Source organism: Scyliorhinus torazame, chromosome 8, assembly GCF_047496885.1.
Source record: "Scyliorhinus torazame isolate Kashiwa2021f chromosome 8, sScyTor2.1, whole genome shotgun sequence".
Taxonomy (NCBI): Eukaryota; Metazoa; Chordata; class Chondrichthyes; order Carcharhiniformes; family Scyliorhinidae; genus Scyliorhinus; species Scyliorhinus torazame.
This window is the reverse complement of record NC_092714.1, coordinates 156,963,905-156,977,762: the sequence shown is the minus strand read 5'-3', so window position 1 is coordinate 156,977,762 and position 13,858 is coordinate 156,963,905. Positions and strand designations below refer to the sequence as shown.

The window sequence follows — 13,858 nt, the reverse complement described above, 5'->3', positions numbered from 1 at the left end:
CCCTCCCCATATCCCCCTCCCCATATCCCCCTCCCCATATCCCCCCTCCCCCATATCCCCCCTCCCCATATCCCCCCTCCCCCATATCCCCCCTCCCCCATATCCCCCCTCCCCCATAACCCCTATACCCCATACTCCCCATATCCCCCCTCCCCATACCCCCCTCCCCCATATCCCCCTCCCCCATATCCCCCTCCCCCATATCCCCCCTTCCCCATATCCCCCCTCCCCATATCCCCCTCCCCATATCCCCCCTCCCCCATATCCCCCCTCCCCATATCCCCCCCTCCCCATATCCCCCCTCCCCCATATCCCCCCTCCCCCATATCCCCCATATCCCCCCTCCCCCATATCCCCCCTCCCCCATATCCCCCCTCCCCCATATCCCCCCTCCCCCATATCCCCCCCTCCCCCATATCCCCCATCCCCCATATTCCCACCTCCCCCATATCCCCCCTCCCCCATATCCCCCCTCCACCATATCCCCCATATCCCTCCTCCCCCATATCCCCCCTCCCCCATATCCCCCCTCCCCCATATCCCCCCTCCCCCATATCCCCCCTCCCCCATATCCCCTCTCCCCCATATCCCCCATATCCCCCCTCCCCCATATCCCCCCTCCCCATATCCCCCCTCCCCCATATCCCCCCCATATCCCCCCTCCCCCATATCCCCCCCATATCCCCCCTCCCCCATATCCCCCTCCCCCATATCCCCCATATCCCCAAGTGAATCCAGCCCTAACCTTAACCTCTGCAATGCACGCGCAACCGATGGCGTGCATTCATATACCTGCCTAACACTGTTGCCTTTTACCACTGCCACCACCCCCCCCCCCCCACAGGAGAAGCGCGCACACAACAATAGGGAGCATGTGAGGACTGGAGGAGGGCCCGCTGATGAGAGGCCACTGATCGTACACGAGGAAAGGGCCCTGGAACTGGCTGGCGGACCTGAGGACCGGGAGGTTGCTGATGCAGAGGTCGGGGGCCCACCAGCAAGTGAGCCACCGACAGCCCGTCCCCATATCCCCCCTCCCCTATATCCCCCTCCCCCGTATCACCTGATCACTGCCTGATGTCTAACCATGCATGCTTCATTGTGTATCGCAGGACCAAACGTCCAGGCACCCATCCCCGCAGATGCACACCGCCCGCAGGATGCCCCTCGGAGACCACAGGAGACGGAGAGACCCGCACCCTCCAGCATGCGACGCCCGCAGGATGCCCCTCGGAGACCACGGGAGACGGAGAGACCCGGACCCTCCAGCATGCGACGCCCGCAGGATGCCCCTCGGAGACCACGGGAGACGGAGAGACCCGGACCCTCCAGCATGCGACGCCCGCAGGATGCCCCTCGGAGACCACGGGAGACGGAGAGACCTGGACCCTCCAGCATGCGACGCCCGCAGGATGCCCCTCGGAGACCATGGGAGACGGAGAGACCCGGACCCTCCAGCATGCGACGCCCGCAGGATGCCCCTCGCACACCATGGGAGACGGAGAGACCTGGAGCAACAGGGAGACGACACCCCCGTCACGTGCAGGAGCGACCACCCAGCGATGAGGGGGGCAGCCACAGGCCCCCGTCACATCCGAGCCAGGACACCACTACCCAGGACACCACTACCCAGGACACCACTACCCAGGACACCACTACCCAGGACACCCCTACCCGGGACAGCACTACCCGGGACAGCACTACCCAGGAAGACGAAATACCGGACAGTGACTCAGAGTGGATGGGTGGAGACGAACCCCCACCCCAAAGTGCCATGGACTCAGAGTGGGACGAAGAGCACGACACAACGCCACTGCTGTCACCAACACCCTCCACCATCGCAGAAACACTCACCACGGTTGGGCACTTTAGTGATGAGGCTTCTGGTACACTCACTGGTGCGCACGACACAGCCGTCCCGGTACAGCAGGTGGAGGTAGGAGCAGCAGAGGGACCGGGCGGTCGGAGGGCAGCCAGGCCAAGCGAACATCTGCCGCCCAGATGGATCCCGGGTTCCTGCAGTTACCACACCCACACATAGATCCGATGCAACCACCGACCCGGAGACGAGCGAAGAGGGTGACGGGCGGCTTGCGGCGGCTGCGGTCGCAGGTGGAGGAGTCCACCCGCGTCCAGGAGCTGGGAGTGGTCCCGGTCATGCGTGCCACCCAGGCTGACACCGCACGGGTGGCGTCCGCGGTGGAGGCAATGGTTGCGACGGTGTCAGACATGGGGAATGGTTTACGAGGCCTGGGGCCTTCCGTGCAGGCGGCGTCTGTGGCCCAGGAAATGGCTGCCCTCTCACAGGAGGCCATGAGCCAGTGCCAGCGCCAGATGGCAGAGGCGCTCAACGCCATAGCCCAGTCTCTGCAGGCCATGGCCCAGTCTCAGCAGGCCATGGCCCAGTCTCAGCAGGCCATGGCCCAGTCTCTGCAGGCCATGGCCCAGTCTCAGCAGGCCATCGCTGAGGGCATCGGCGCCAGTGGCCATGTGCGAGCCGGCGTCGCACTGTCACAGACGGGGTTTGCCAACACCCTGGGCTCCATGGCTGCAAACCTGCAGACCCCTGTCGATACCAGCACGGGCCTCCAGGACTGGCAGCGCCAGATGTCGGGGGGGCGTCGGATGGCCAGTCTGTTCGCATCCCCCACTCATGTAGAGGCCTGGGGGCCATCGGGCACCCCGAGGGAGGAGGAGGTGGTGTGATCCGTCCCGGCTCCCTCTGTAGGGGAGGTCCCGGTACACCGCGACACCTCGGACTCCCCCCCCTTCCGTCCCAGGTGCATCGGGTGGGCAACGGGCAGGACAGGCTGGCAGCTCGCCATCCCAGTCGCCCGGGCCGCAGCCTGGCCCATCTAGGCCAGGACGCCCCAGGAAACGGCCGCCAAAGGGATCCAGTGTCAGAGGGCAGGAATCACAGGAGTCCACCTCCAGTTCTGCTGTACCGTCTGGGGAACCACGTAGACGTAGTCAAAGGGCCCGTAAGGCCAAACAATTAGACACTGAGTAAGTTGGCACGGGTGCAGGGCACAGATGAGTTTTAGGGGCTAGGGCACGTGCATGAACTCCTTTCGTTATTAAAGTCAATGTTACACCTACCGAAGCTGCCTTTGTGCTCTGTCCAAAGTGTGCGGGCGTGTCATGTACGTTGAGCGCAAGTGTGTGTGTGAGGGGTGGTCTTACCTCAGCCCCAGGTGAGTCTGCCCCTTTCCCCCTGGGCCGCCATCAACATCCCCCTGGCAGAGGACGGGACCGTGCGCTGCAGTGTCACAGCCGCATGCAGGGATGGTCCGGGTGGATGGTGGTACTGTGGCCATGGGTCAGACATAGTCCAACGATGTAGAGCCAGGAGCTCATCGCGGGGCGGGTTGTCATCATCCTCCATGGCCTGCGATAGACACGTGTCCACCCGCCACTGTGTGAGCCCGGCCCGTTGTGCCGCCGGTGGATCGGCAATGGGGGGGGGGGGTGGTGTGCATGCGGGTGGGGTGGGTGGGGTTGGGGAGGGGGGCGAGGGTGCTGGGTGGGTGGATGGGTGGGGGGTGTGGGTGGTCGGCTGTTGCCATGGTGTGCGGTCTGTGGCCATACTACCCGATTCCCACGCCCATCTAGTCAGTGAAGCGGGCGTCTATCAGTCTGTCCCGTGCCCGCTGGGCCAGCCGGTAACGGTGGACAGCCACCCGCCTGTGTCTACCCCGTCTGCCCTGACCATTGCCCCCATCCCTCTCATCTGGGGAGGACTGTGCCTCTTCCTGCTGCTCCTCCACTCCGCCCTCCTCTGCCTGCGGCACATCGCCCCTCTGCTGGGCTATGTTGTGCAGGACGCAGCACACCACAATGATGCGGCCGACCCTATCTGACCGATACTGGAGGGCGCCCCCAGAGAGGTCCAGGCACCTGAAACGCATCTTCAGCACGCCAAAGCACCTCTCTATCACTCCCCTTGTCGTTACATGGGCATCATTGTAGCGGTTCTCCGCCTCATTGCGTGGCCTCCGTATAGGCGTCATCAGCCACGATCGCAATGGGTAGCCCCTGTCGCCCAGCAACCAGCCCCTCAGCCGGGGATGGCGTCCCTCGTACATGCCGGGGATGGATGACCGCGACAACACGAATGAGTCGTGTACACTGCCTGGGTGACGGGCGCAGACGTGCAGGATCATCATGCGGTGGTCGCAGACCACCTGTACGTTCATCGAATAGGTCCCCTTCCTATTAGTGAACACAGCCCTGTTATCTGCAGGTGGCCGCACGCCGACGTGCATCCCATCGATCGCGCCCTGGACCATGGGGAACCCGGCCACGGCAGAGAAGCCCACGGCCCGGGCATCTTGGCTGGCCCGGTCCACGGGGAAGCGGATGTAGCGGTGCGCCATGGCATAAATGGCATCTGTCACTGCCCGGATGCACCGGTGCACCGATGTCTGCGATATGCCGGACAGGTCCCCACTCGGTGCCTGGAATGACCCCGTTGCATAAAAGTTCAGGGCCACCGTAACCTTGACGGACACGGGGAGAGGGTGTCCCCCGCCAGTGCCACGCGGTGACAGGTGTGCCAGCAGGTGGCAGATGTGTGCCACGGTTTCCCGGCTCATCCGGAGTCTCCTCCTGCATTCCCGGTCCGTGAGGTCCTGGTATGACTGCCGGGGCCGGTACACACTGGGCGCCCTCGGGTGCCTCCGTTGCCGTGGGGCCGCGACGTCCTCCTCCCCCTCCTCGTCCTGTCGGTCAGGTGTCCCTCCAGCCTGGGCGGCTGCCGCCTGCCCCTCTGCGGCAGCCTGCGCCGCCTCTCTGGCACGCTCCTCCTCCTCCTCATCCAGGGCAACATAGACATGAGCGGCTGCCACCACGGCGGCCAACATCGCTGGATGATCTGAAAACATGACGGCCTGGTGGGGGGGAGGGGAACGACGACGTGTCATCATTGCCCATATCCCCTCCTCCCCCCAGCCGGGTAGCATGGACCGCATGGGTCCAACTGTTGGAGGCTGGCACCTGGCCAGGTGGACCAACTCACTTGCCCTCCCATCACCCTCCTCGGCACGGACCCCCCCCCCCCAACCTCCACCCCAGCACGGACCCCCCCCCAACCCCCAACCTCCACCCCAGCACGGACCCCCCCCCCCAACCTCCACCCCGGAACGGACCCCCCCCCCAACCTCCACCCCGGCACGGACCCCCTCCCCAACCTCCAACCTCCACCCCAGCACGGACCCCCCCCAACCCTCAACCTACACCCCGGCACGGACCCCCCCCCCAACCTCCACCCCGGCACAGACCCCACCCAACCCCCAACCTCCACCCCAGCACGGACCCCCCCCAACCCCCAACCTCCACCCCGGCACGGACCCCGCCCCCCCAACCTCCACCCCGGCACGGACCCCCCCCCAACCTCCACCCCAGCACGGACCCTCCCCCCAACCTCCACCCCGGCACGGACCCCCTCCCCCAACCTCCACCCCGGCACGGACCCCCTCCCCAACCTCCACGCCAGCACGGACCCCCCCCAACCTCCACCCCAGCACGGACCCCCCCAACCCCCAACCTACACCCCGGCACAGACCCCCCCCCCAACCTCCACCCCAGCACGGACCCCCCCCCAACCTCCACCCCGGCACGGACCCCCCCCCCCAACCTCCACCCCGGCATGGACCCCCACCCCAACCTCCACGCCAGCACGGACCCCCCCAACCCCCAACCTCCACCCCAGCACGGACCCCCCCAACCCCCAACCTACACCCCGGCACGGACCCCCCCCCAACCTCCACCCCGGCACGGACCCCACCCAACCCCCAACCTCCACCCCAGCACGGACCCCCCCCAACCCCCAACCTCCACCCCGGCACGGACCCCCCCCCGACCTCCACCCCGGCACGGACCCCCCCCCCCGACCTCCACCCCGGCACGGACCCCCCCCCCCAACCTCCACCCCGGCACGGACCCCCCCCCCAACCTCCACCCCGGCACGGACCCCCCCCCCCAACCTCCACCCCGGCACGGACCCCCTCCCCAACCTCCACGCCAGCACGGACCCCCCCCAATCCCCAACCTCTACCCCAGCACGGACCCCCCCCAACCTACACCCCGGCACGGACCCCCCCCCCCAACCTCCACCCCGGCACGGACCCCACCCAACCCCCAACCTCCACCCCAGCACGGACCCCCCCAACCTCCACCCCGGCACGGACCCCCCCCCCCCAACCTCCACCCCGGCACGGACCCCCCCCCAACCTCCACCCCGGCACGGACCCCCTCCCCAACCTCCACCCCAGCACGGACCCCCCCAACCCCCAACCTCCACCCCGGCACGGACCCCCCCCCAACCTCCACCCCGGCACGGACCCCCTCCCCAACCTCCACCCCAGCACGGACCCCCCCCAACCTCCACCCCGGCACGGACCCCCCCCCCCCAACCTCCACCCCAGCACGGACCCACCCCCAACCCCCAACCTCCACCCCAGCACGGACCCCCCCCAACCTCCACCCCGGCACGGACCCCCCCCCCCAACCTCCACCCCAGCACGGACCCCCCCCCAACCCCCAACCTCCACCCCAGCACGGACCCCCCCCAACCTCCACCCCGGCACGGAACCCCCCCCCCAACCTCCACCCCGGCACGGACCCCCCCCCCAACCTCCACCCCAGCACGGACCCCCCCCCAACCTCCACCCCAGCACGGACCCCCACCCAACCTCCACCCCGGCACGGACCCCCTCCCGGCACTCCCCCGGAGCCCAGCCTACTCTAACCACCCCCCCCCCCCCCGCCGCACACACACACACAACCCGAGACACACCTCTCCTCACGCAATCAGACTGCGGCCACGCCATTTCCTGCCCAGAGCCAACCCCCCATGTCGTCACTCACCTCCACGCTGGTCGGCGAGAGCCTGGAGCACCGGGTCATGCCGATGAAAAGGAGGTTTGATTCACGTCGACGTGAACGGTCATCACGTCGACGGACTTCGGCCCATCCGGAAGGGAGAATATCGGCAGGCCGAAAATTGGCTGCCTTGCGCAGACCCGTGACATTCTCCGCGGCAGCAGCGCCATTAACGCCCCGCCGACTTTTCTCCCTTCGGAGACTTCGGCGGGGGCGGGGGCGGGATTCACGGCGGCCAACGGGCATTCTCCGACCCTTTGGGGGTCGGAGAATGACGCCCCAGAACTCCACACACGTGCATTTTATCTACCTGCCCTGCTGCCTTTGGAGATCAATGGACATGCACCCCAAGGTCCCATTGGTTCCTTTGGACCACCCTTTGGTCCTCTGTAGATCTGAGCATCCTACCATTTGTTGTGTATTCCCTTTCCTTATTGGTCCTCCCAAAATACTTCAGCAGAATAATTATTTAATATTTCTGACATTTCACTTATCACTTTCTAGGATTTTATCTGACCCATATCTTGGCGGTCCTATATTTATTCCAACTATCCTCTTTTATTGTTGTGCTTGTAGAACATTTCACTGTTTACTTTACGTCCCTTGTTAACTTATCTTTATTGTTTCTCTCTTTGCCTTCCTAATCTCTTTGTATTCTCCCTTGTTGCGTTCTCTCTTGCTGCGTATACCTTTTTCTTATCCCCAATTTTTCGCTTATCTGTTTATTCATTCCATTGTGTCTCATCACTGTTTATTCTATTCTTGTTTTGCTTTTTAAATGTCGTCTACATTTCTGTTCTACAAAATTGTTTGCCAATATTGATCTCCATGTTATTTTCCAAAGTCTTATTTTCAGTCACTCAATATCATAGCTTTTCTTCAATCTATTACCCTAGTCATTGCCCATTTCTAGTTCCAGGAGAGAGCCCTCCATTGTTGGGCGTCTTACAGATTGAGTTAGGAAGGAGTCCTGTACACATTGTCAGAATTTCATTCCCTTATCCCCATTACCTACCTCTTTTGCCTAATCAATATTGAAATCCCCATGATTATCTTTCAGTGATTTTTACTCAGATTTCCTAAATTGTTTACATATTTCCTCTTGCACCTCTCTTCCAATGTTAAGTGGTCTGTAGCAACATTATCTCTATTTGTTTTTGTTGTGCATAGCTGCTTTGTTTAAGTGTATAGAACCTTTAATTTTTGTTTTGCACAGTCGTGCATGTGCAGTTATGTAATGGTGCCGACTTGTGGGAACTTTTGGGTTCAAACTGTGCAACTTAGACATTAGTCTGTAAATTGCTTCCATTCGTGTGATCGATCCATTATATCAGAATCCGTTTGACTGATGTGGAAGCTCTGCAAGGTACATCAGCCAGGAAAGTAGCAATAAGGTGTAAATTAGTAACCCTATTACCAATCTAATGATCAGTTGATAAAGTAGCAATATTTAATCCTTGTGGCTCCTGTCCAGCTGCCCTTCTCAATCCCTTATGATCAAACTTAGTTCGGAAAGCCATCAGGGACATGTCCAAAGACGATTGATCATGAGGACGAAACATCCTCTACGTGCTTTGTACAAAATTGTAATCCTATTTCCAAAGATTGTGAAGCACTTGGAGGGAATCCCCCCCCCCCCCACACAATGTTAGGAAAGAACAAAAGCTAGTTGGCTCAAACAGTTTTCCTCTTTTTTTTTTGAAAGAGCTGTTCTGCACACTATCCACCATCTCATAACATCCTTCAGCCAATCACTCTATGGGGACACAGTGGTTAGCACTGCTGCCTCACAACGCCGGGTACTCAGGTTCAATTCTGATCTCGGGTGACTGCCTGTGTGGATTTTACGTGTTCACCCTGTGTCTGGGTTTCCTCCGGGTGCTTCAATTTCCTCCTACAATCCAAATATGTGCAGGTTAGGTGGATTGAATCACAGAATAATACAGCACAGAAGAGGCCCTTCAGCCTATCAAGTCTGCATCGACACATGAAAAACACCTGACCTGTCTACCTAATCCCATTTGCTAGTACTTGGCCCATAATCTTGAACCTCATCCGGGTACTTTTAAAGGATGTGAGGCAACCCGCCTCTACCACCATGCTAAAATTGCTCCTTTGTGTCCAGGGATATAATAATCTTAATTTGTGTCACAAGTAGGCTTACATTAACGCTGCAATGAAGTTATTGTAAAAAGCCCCTAGTCGTCACACTCCGGCGCCTGTTCGGGTACATGGAGGGAGAATTCAGAATAGAATCATAGAATCATAGAAGTTTACAGCATGGAAACAGGCCCTTCGGCCCAACCAGTCCATGCCGCCCAGTTTTTACCATTAAGCTAGTCCCAGTTGCCCGCACTTGGCCCATAACCTTCTATACCCATCTTACCCATGTAACTATCTAAATGCTTTTTAAAAGACACAATTGTACCCGCCTCTACTACTATCTCTGGCAGCCCAATCCAGACACTCACTACCCTCTGAGTGAAGAAATTGCCCCTCTGGGCCCTTCTGAATCTCTCCCCTCTCACCTTAAACTTATACCCTCTAGTTTTAGACTCCCCTACCTTTGGGAAAAGATGTTGACTATCTACCTTATCTATGCCCCTCATTATTTTATAGACCTCTATAAGATCACCCCTAAGCCTCCTACGCTCCAGGGAAAAAAGTCCCAGTCTATCCAGCCTCTCCTTATAACTCAAACCATCAAGTCCCGGCAACATCCTAGTTAATCTTTTCTGCACTCTTTCTAGTTTAATAATATCCTTTCTATAATAGGGTGACCAGAACTGCACACAGTATTCCAAGTGTGGCCGTACCAATGTCTTGTACAACTTCAACAAGACGTCCCAACTCCTGTATTCAATGTTCTGACCAATGAAACCAAGCATGCCGAATGCCTTCTTCACCACCCTGTCCACCTGCGACTCCACCTTCAAGGAGCTATAAACCTGCACCCCTAGATCTCTTTGTTCTATAACTCTCCCCAACGCCATACCATTAACTGAGTAGGTCCTGGCCTGATTCGATCTGCCAAAATGCATGAGGCGGGTACAATTGTGTCTTTTAAAAAGCATTTAGATAGTTACATGGGTAAGATGGGTATAGAGGGTTATGGCCAAGTGCGGGCAACTGGGACTAGCTTAATGGTAAAAACTGGGTGGCATGGACTGGTTGGGCCGAAGGGCCTGTTTCCATGCTGTAAACTTCTATGATTCTATAATAACAAATCATGAATAGTGCCATGAGTCAAGTATAAATAGCAGACTGAAATAGTTCTCATGATGATTGAGAGCGGCAGTTCCGCTTTATATAAATAGCAGATTGAGGCAGATCCCACAGCATGTACAGTGTTGTTGAAAGTTGCTAATTACTTTTAGCTGTCTCTGATATCGGATGTGATTACTCGAAATGCTCCATTCAAATACTGGTGGTCACTGATTGAATTCCCAGCATTGGGTGACAGCCACTTTTTGCCAGTGCTCTGTTTCTCCTTTCAGCGGGATAGTATTGGAATTAGAGTCAACAGGAGTCTCAGATTACAGGATGAGCTCTGGGCTTCCCATAGTGGCATGAAAACACCGGCTGTGCGAGGCGCCAAACATTCTTCCTGTATAATGACAGCAAATCTTTCAACAAGTAGACACCAGCAAAAACATGTTGTCTACACTTGCCTTTCTTGCACCTTGAGTTCAAAGATTAAGGGGGTGATCTTATTGGGGTTTCTAAAATGGTAAAGATATTTGATAGACGGGGGACATGGGATAAACTATTTTCTCTGGTGGGGGAGTCCAGAGCAAGGAGAACAACCGCAAAATTAGGTCTTGCCATTTTGGGTGATATCAGGAAGCACGAAGGGTAGAGGAACTCTGGAACTCTGGTGGTTTGGGTCTTTCAAAGCTGAGAGGGATTGATTTTCCGGTTGTTTGTTTGGGCCGTCTAAAATATGAAGCCAAGGAAGACAAACCAAGCTAAGGTATAGATCAACCAGGATCTGGGGCAGCACGGTGGCGGAGTGGTTAGCACTGCTGCCTCATGGCGCCGAGGTCCCAGGTTCGATCCCGGCTCTGGGTCACTGTCAGTGTGGAGTTTGCACATTCTCCCTGTGTTTGCGTGCGTTTCGTCCCCACAACCCAAAAAATGTGTAGGTTAGGTGGATTGGCCATGCTAAATTGCCCCTTAATTGAAAAAAATGAATTGGATACTCTAAATTTGCAACAAAAAAAAAGGATCTAATTTAATGGTGGTACAGGCTGGAGGGGCCAAATGTCCTCCTCCTGTTCCAATGCTACAGCTTCTCTAAAACAGGTGAAGTGAGGACCAATTTCCCCCACTGATATGTGGGCGGATCACACTGGCTGAGACAACATAAACCAGCTAAAACTAAATCAAGAACTCTTTTTTTTTCCTCAGGAGAAAGAGAATCTGCTGAGTTTGGAGAAGATGTATTATGACAGTACAGGTGGGACAGGCCTCCCCATTAATCCCAACATATTTAAGGAGGTAATTATGTCCATTCAACCTTGTGTGCCGTACTGTAAATGATAACATTCTACCCATGCAGACCGCCCAGATATTGAGTGTACAGTGTAAAATGAGAGACCTGGATTGGTTTAAAAACATTCCTGACATCCAACAAGCATTGCTCAAAGGCAGTAGTTTTCATTCATGTGACACTGCAAGAAATCTCAGCAAAGAAAAAAGAACAAAGAAAAGTACATCACAGGAACAGGCCCTTCGGCCCTCCAAGCCTGCATCGATCATGCTGCCCGTCCGAACTAAAATCTTCTACACTTCCGGGGTCCGTATCCCTCTATTCCATCCTATTCATGTATTTGTCAAGATGCTCCTTAAACGTCACTATCGTCCCTGCTTCCACCACCTCCTCCGGTAGTGAGTTCCAGGCACCCACTACCCTCTGTGTAAAAACACTTGCCTCATACATCGCCTCCAAACCTTGCCCCTCGCACCTTAAACCTATGCCCCCTAGTAATTGACCCCTCTACCCCGGGGAAAAGCCTCTGAGTATCCACTCTGTCTACGCCCCTCATAATTTTGTAGACCTCTATCAGGTCGCCCCTCAACCTCCTTTGTTCCAGTGAGAACAAACCAAATTTATTCAACCTCTCCTCATAGCTAATGCCCTCCATACCAGGCAACATCCTGGTAAATCTCTTCTGCACCCACTGTAAAGCCTCCACATCCTTCTGGTAGTGTGGCGACCAGAATTGAACACCAAGTGTGGCCTAACCAAGGTTCTATACAGCTGCAACATAACTTGCCAATTTTTATACTGAATGCCCCGGCCAATGAAGGCAAGTATGCCTTCTTGACTACCTTCTCCACCTGTGTTGCCCATTTCAGTGACCTGTGGACCTGTACACCTAGATCTCTCTGACTTTCAATACTCTTGAGGGTTCTACCATTCACTGTATATTCCCTACCTGCATTAGACTCGCGCACACAATGATCGGTTTGGAGGCACATGATTGTCAGAGCATAGGCAGGGAACACAGACCATTTCCAGGGGCTCTCGTTTCCCCTAACACAGTGCAGCCAATTTGAGCATCCTTTTCAGACCTGCACCCTGCTCGGGTCACCTGTGAAGGCTCATCATTTGACAGATGAGAACTCCTCAGTCATTCGTGTCTAATTTGTAAAATGCCAGAGGTTCTGTGGAACACATAATGATCTAATTCTGCCAGTTAAAGACAAAACTATCTTTTGGTATTAAAACTCTGCCTGTTGGCACATCAGGGGCGGGATTCTCCGCAATTGGCGCGATGTCCGCCGACCAGAGCCAAAAACGGCGCAAATCAGTCCGGCATCACGTCGCCCCAAAGGTGCGGAATTCTCCGCATCTTGAGGGGCCGAGCCCTCACCTTGAGGGGCTAGGCCCGCGCCGGACTGATTTCCACACCGCCAGCTGGCGGGAAAGGCCTTTGGTGCCCCGCCAGCTGGCACGGAAATGACTTTGCCATGCGGCGCATGCGCGGGAGCGTCAGCGGCCGCTCACGGCATCCCCGCGCATGCGCAGTGGAGGGGGTCTCTTCCGCCTCCATAGCGGAGACCATGGCGAAGGCAGAAGGAAAAGAGTGCCCCCACTGCGCAGGCCCACCCGCGGATCGGTGGGCCCCGATCGCGGGCCAGGCCACCGTGGGGATACCCCCCGGGGCCAGATTGCCCCGCGCCCCACCCCCCAGGACCCCGGAGCCCGCCCGCGCCGCCTTGTCCCGCCGGTAAGAGAGGTGGTTTGATTCTCGCCGGCGGGACAGGCATTCCAGCAGTGGGACTTCGGCCCATCACGGGCCGGAGAATCGCCGGGGGGGGGCCGTGAACCGGCGCGGCGCGATTCCCACCCCCGCCGAATATCCGGTGCCAGAGAATTCGGCAACCGGCAGGGGTGGGATTCACGCCAGCCCCCGGCGATTCTCCGACTCGGTGGGGGGGTCGGAGAATCCCGCCCCAGGTCCCTCAAAGTTGCACCACGAGGGATTAATATTAATAAAGAAAGTATGACATTGGCGGGTGGGGGGAGCAAATTGTATCTTTTAGTTTTAGGAGGGGCTGGATGAATTTTCAGCAGTGAGTTAAGGAGGTAATAAGCCGACGGATTTTAACTGTCATAGAGTCATAGAATTGTACATTACAGAAAAGGCCCTTCGGCCCATCGCATCTGCGTTGGTGAAAAACAACCACTTAACCATTCTGATCCCATTTTCCAGCACTTGGCCCATAGCATTGTGTGTCCTGGGATCGCACGTGTGCTACCCAGAACAGCCTAGAAAAGGGGGTATAAACGAAAGGAATTGATGGGGAAGGGGTTCTGAGAGTCGGTGGGGGGGGAGCTGGAATGGGGAGTCCTGGGCAATGGAGGATCCTGTTCCTCAGGCCCTGTGAAGGAAGGTCTCACTAATCTGGAGGGCCTCTGATAGTCGTACCTGCAGCGATCATTTTGGGAAATCTCGCCACAGAGGTG

General features: G+C 57.4%; 1 protein-coding gene across 3 annotated transcripts in view; it reads left to right on the top strand.

Moving 5' to 3' along the window:
- Positions 1–13,858, top strand: part of phldb2b (pleckstrin homology-like domain, family B, member 2b) — a 517,142-nt gene that overhangs the window by 375,798 nt on the left and 127,486 nt on the right. For all 3 annotated transcript variants that reach the window (XM_072514438.1, XM_072514437.1, XM_072514436.1), the window contains one exon: positions 11,293–11,382. In XM_072514438.1, the coding sequence (XP_072370539.1) occupies positions 11,293–11,382 (90 nt within the window). The remainder of the gene's footprint in view (positions 1–11,292; positions 11,383–13,858) is intronic.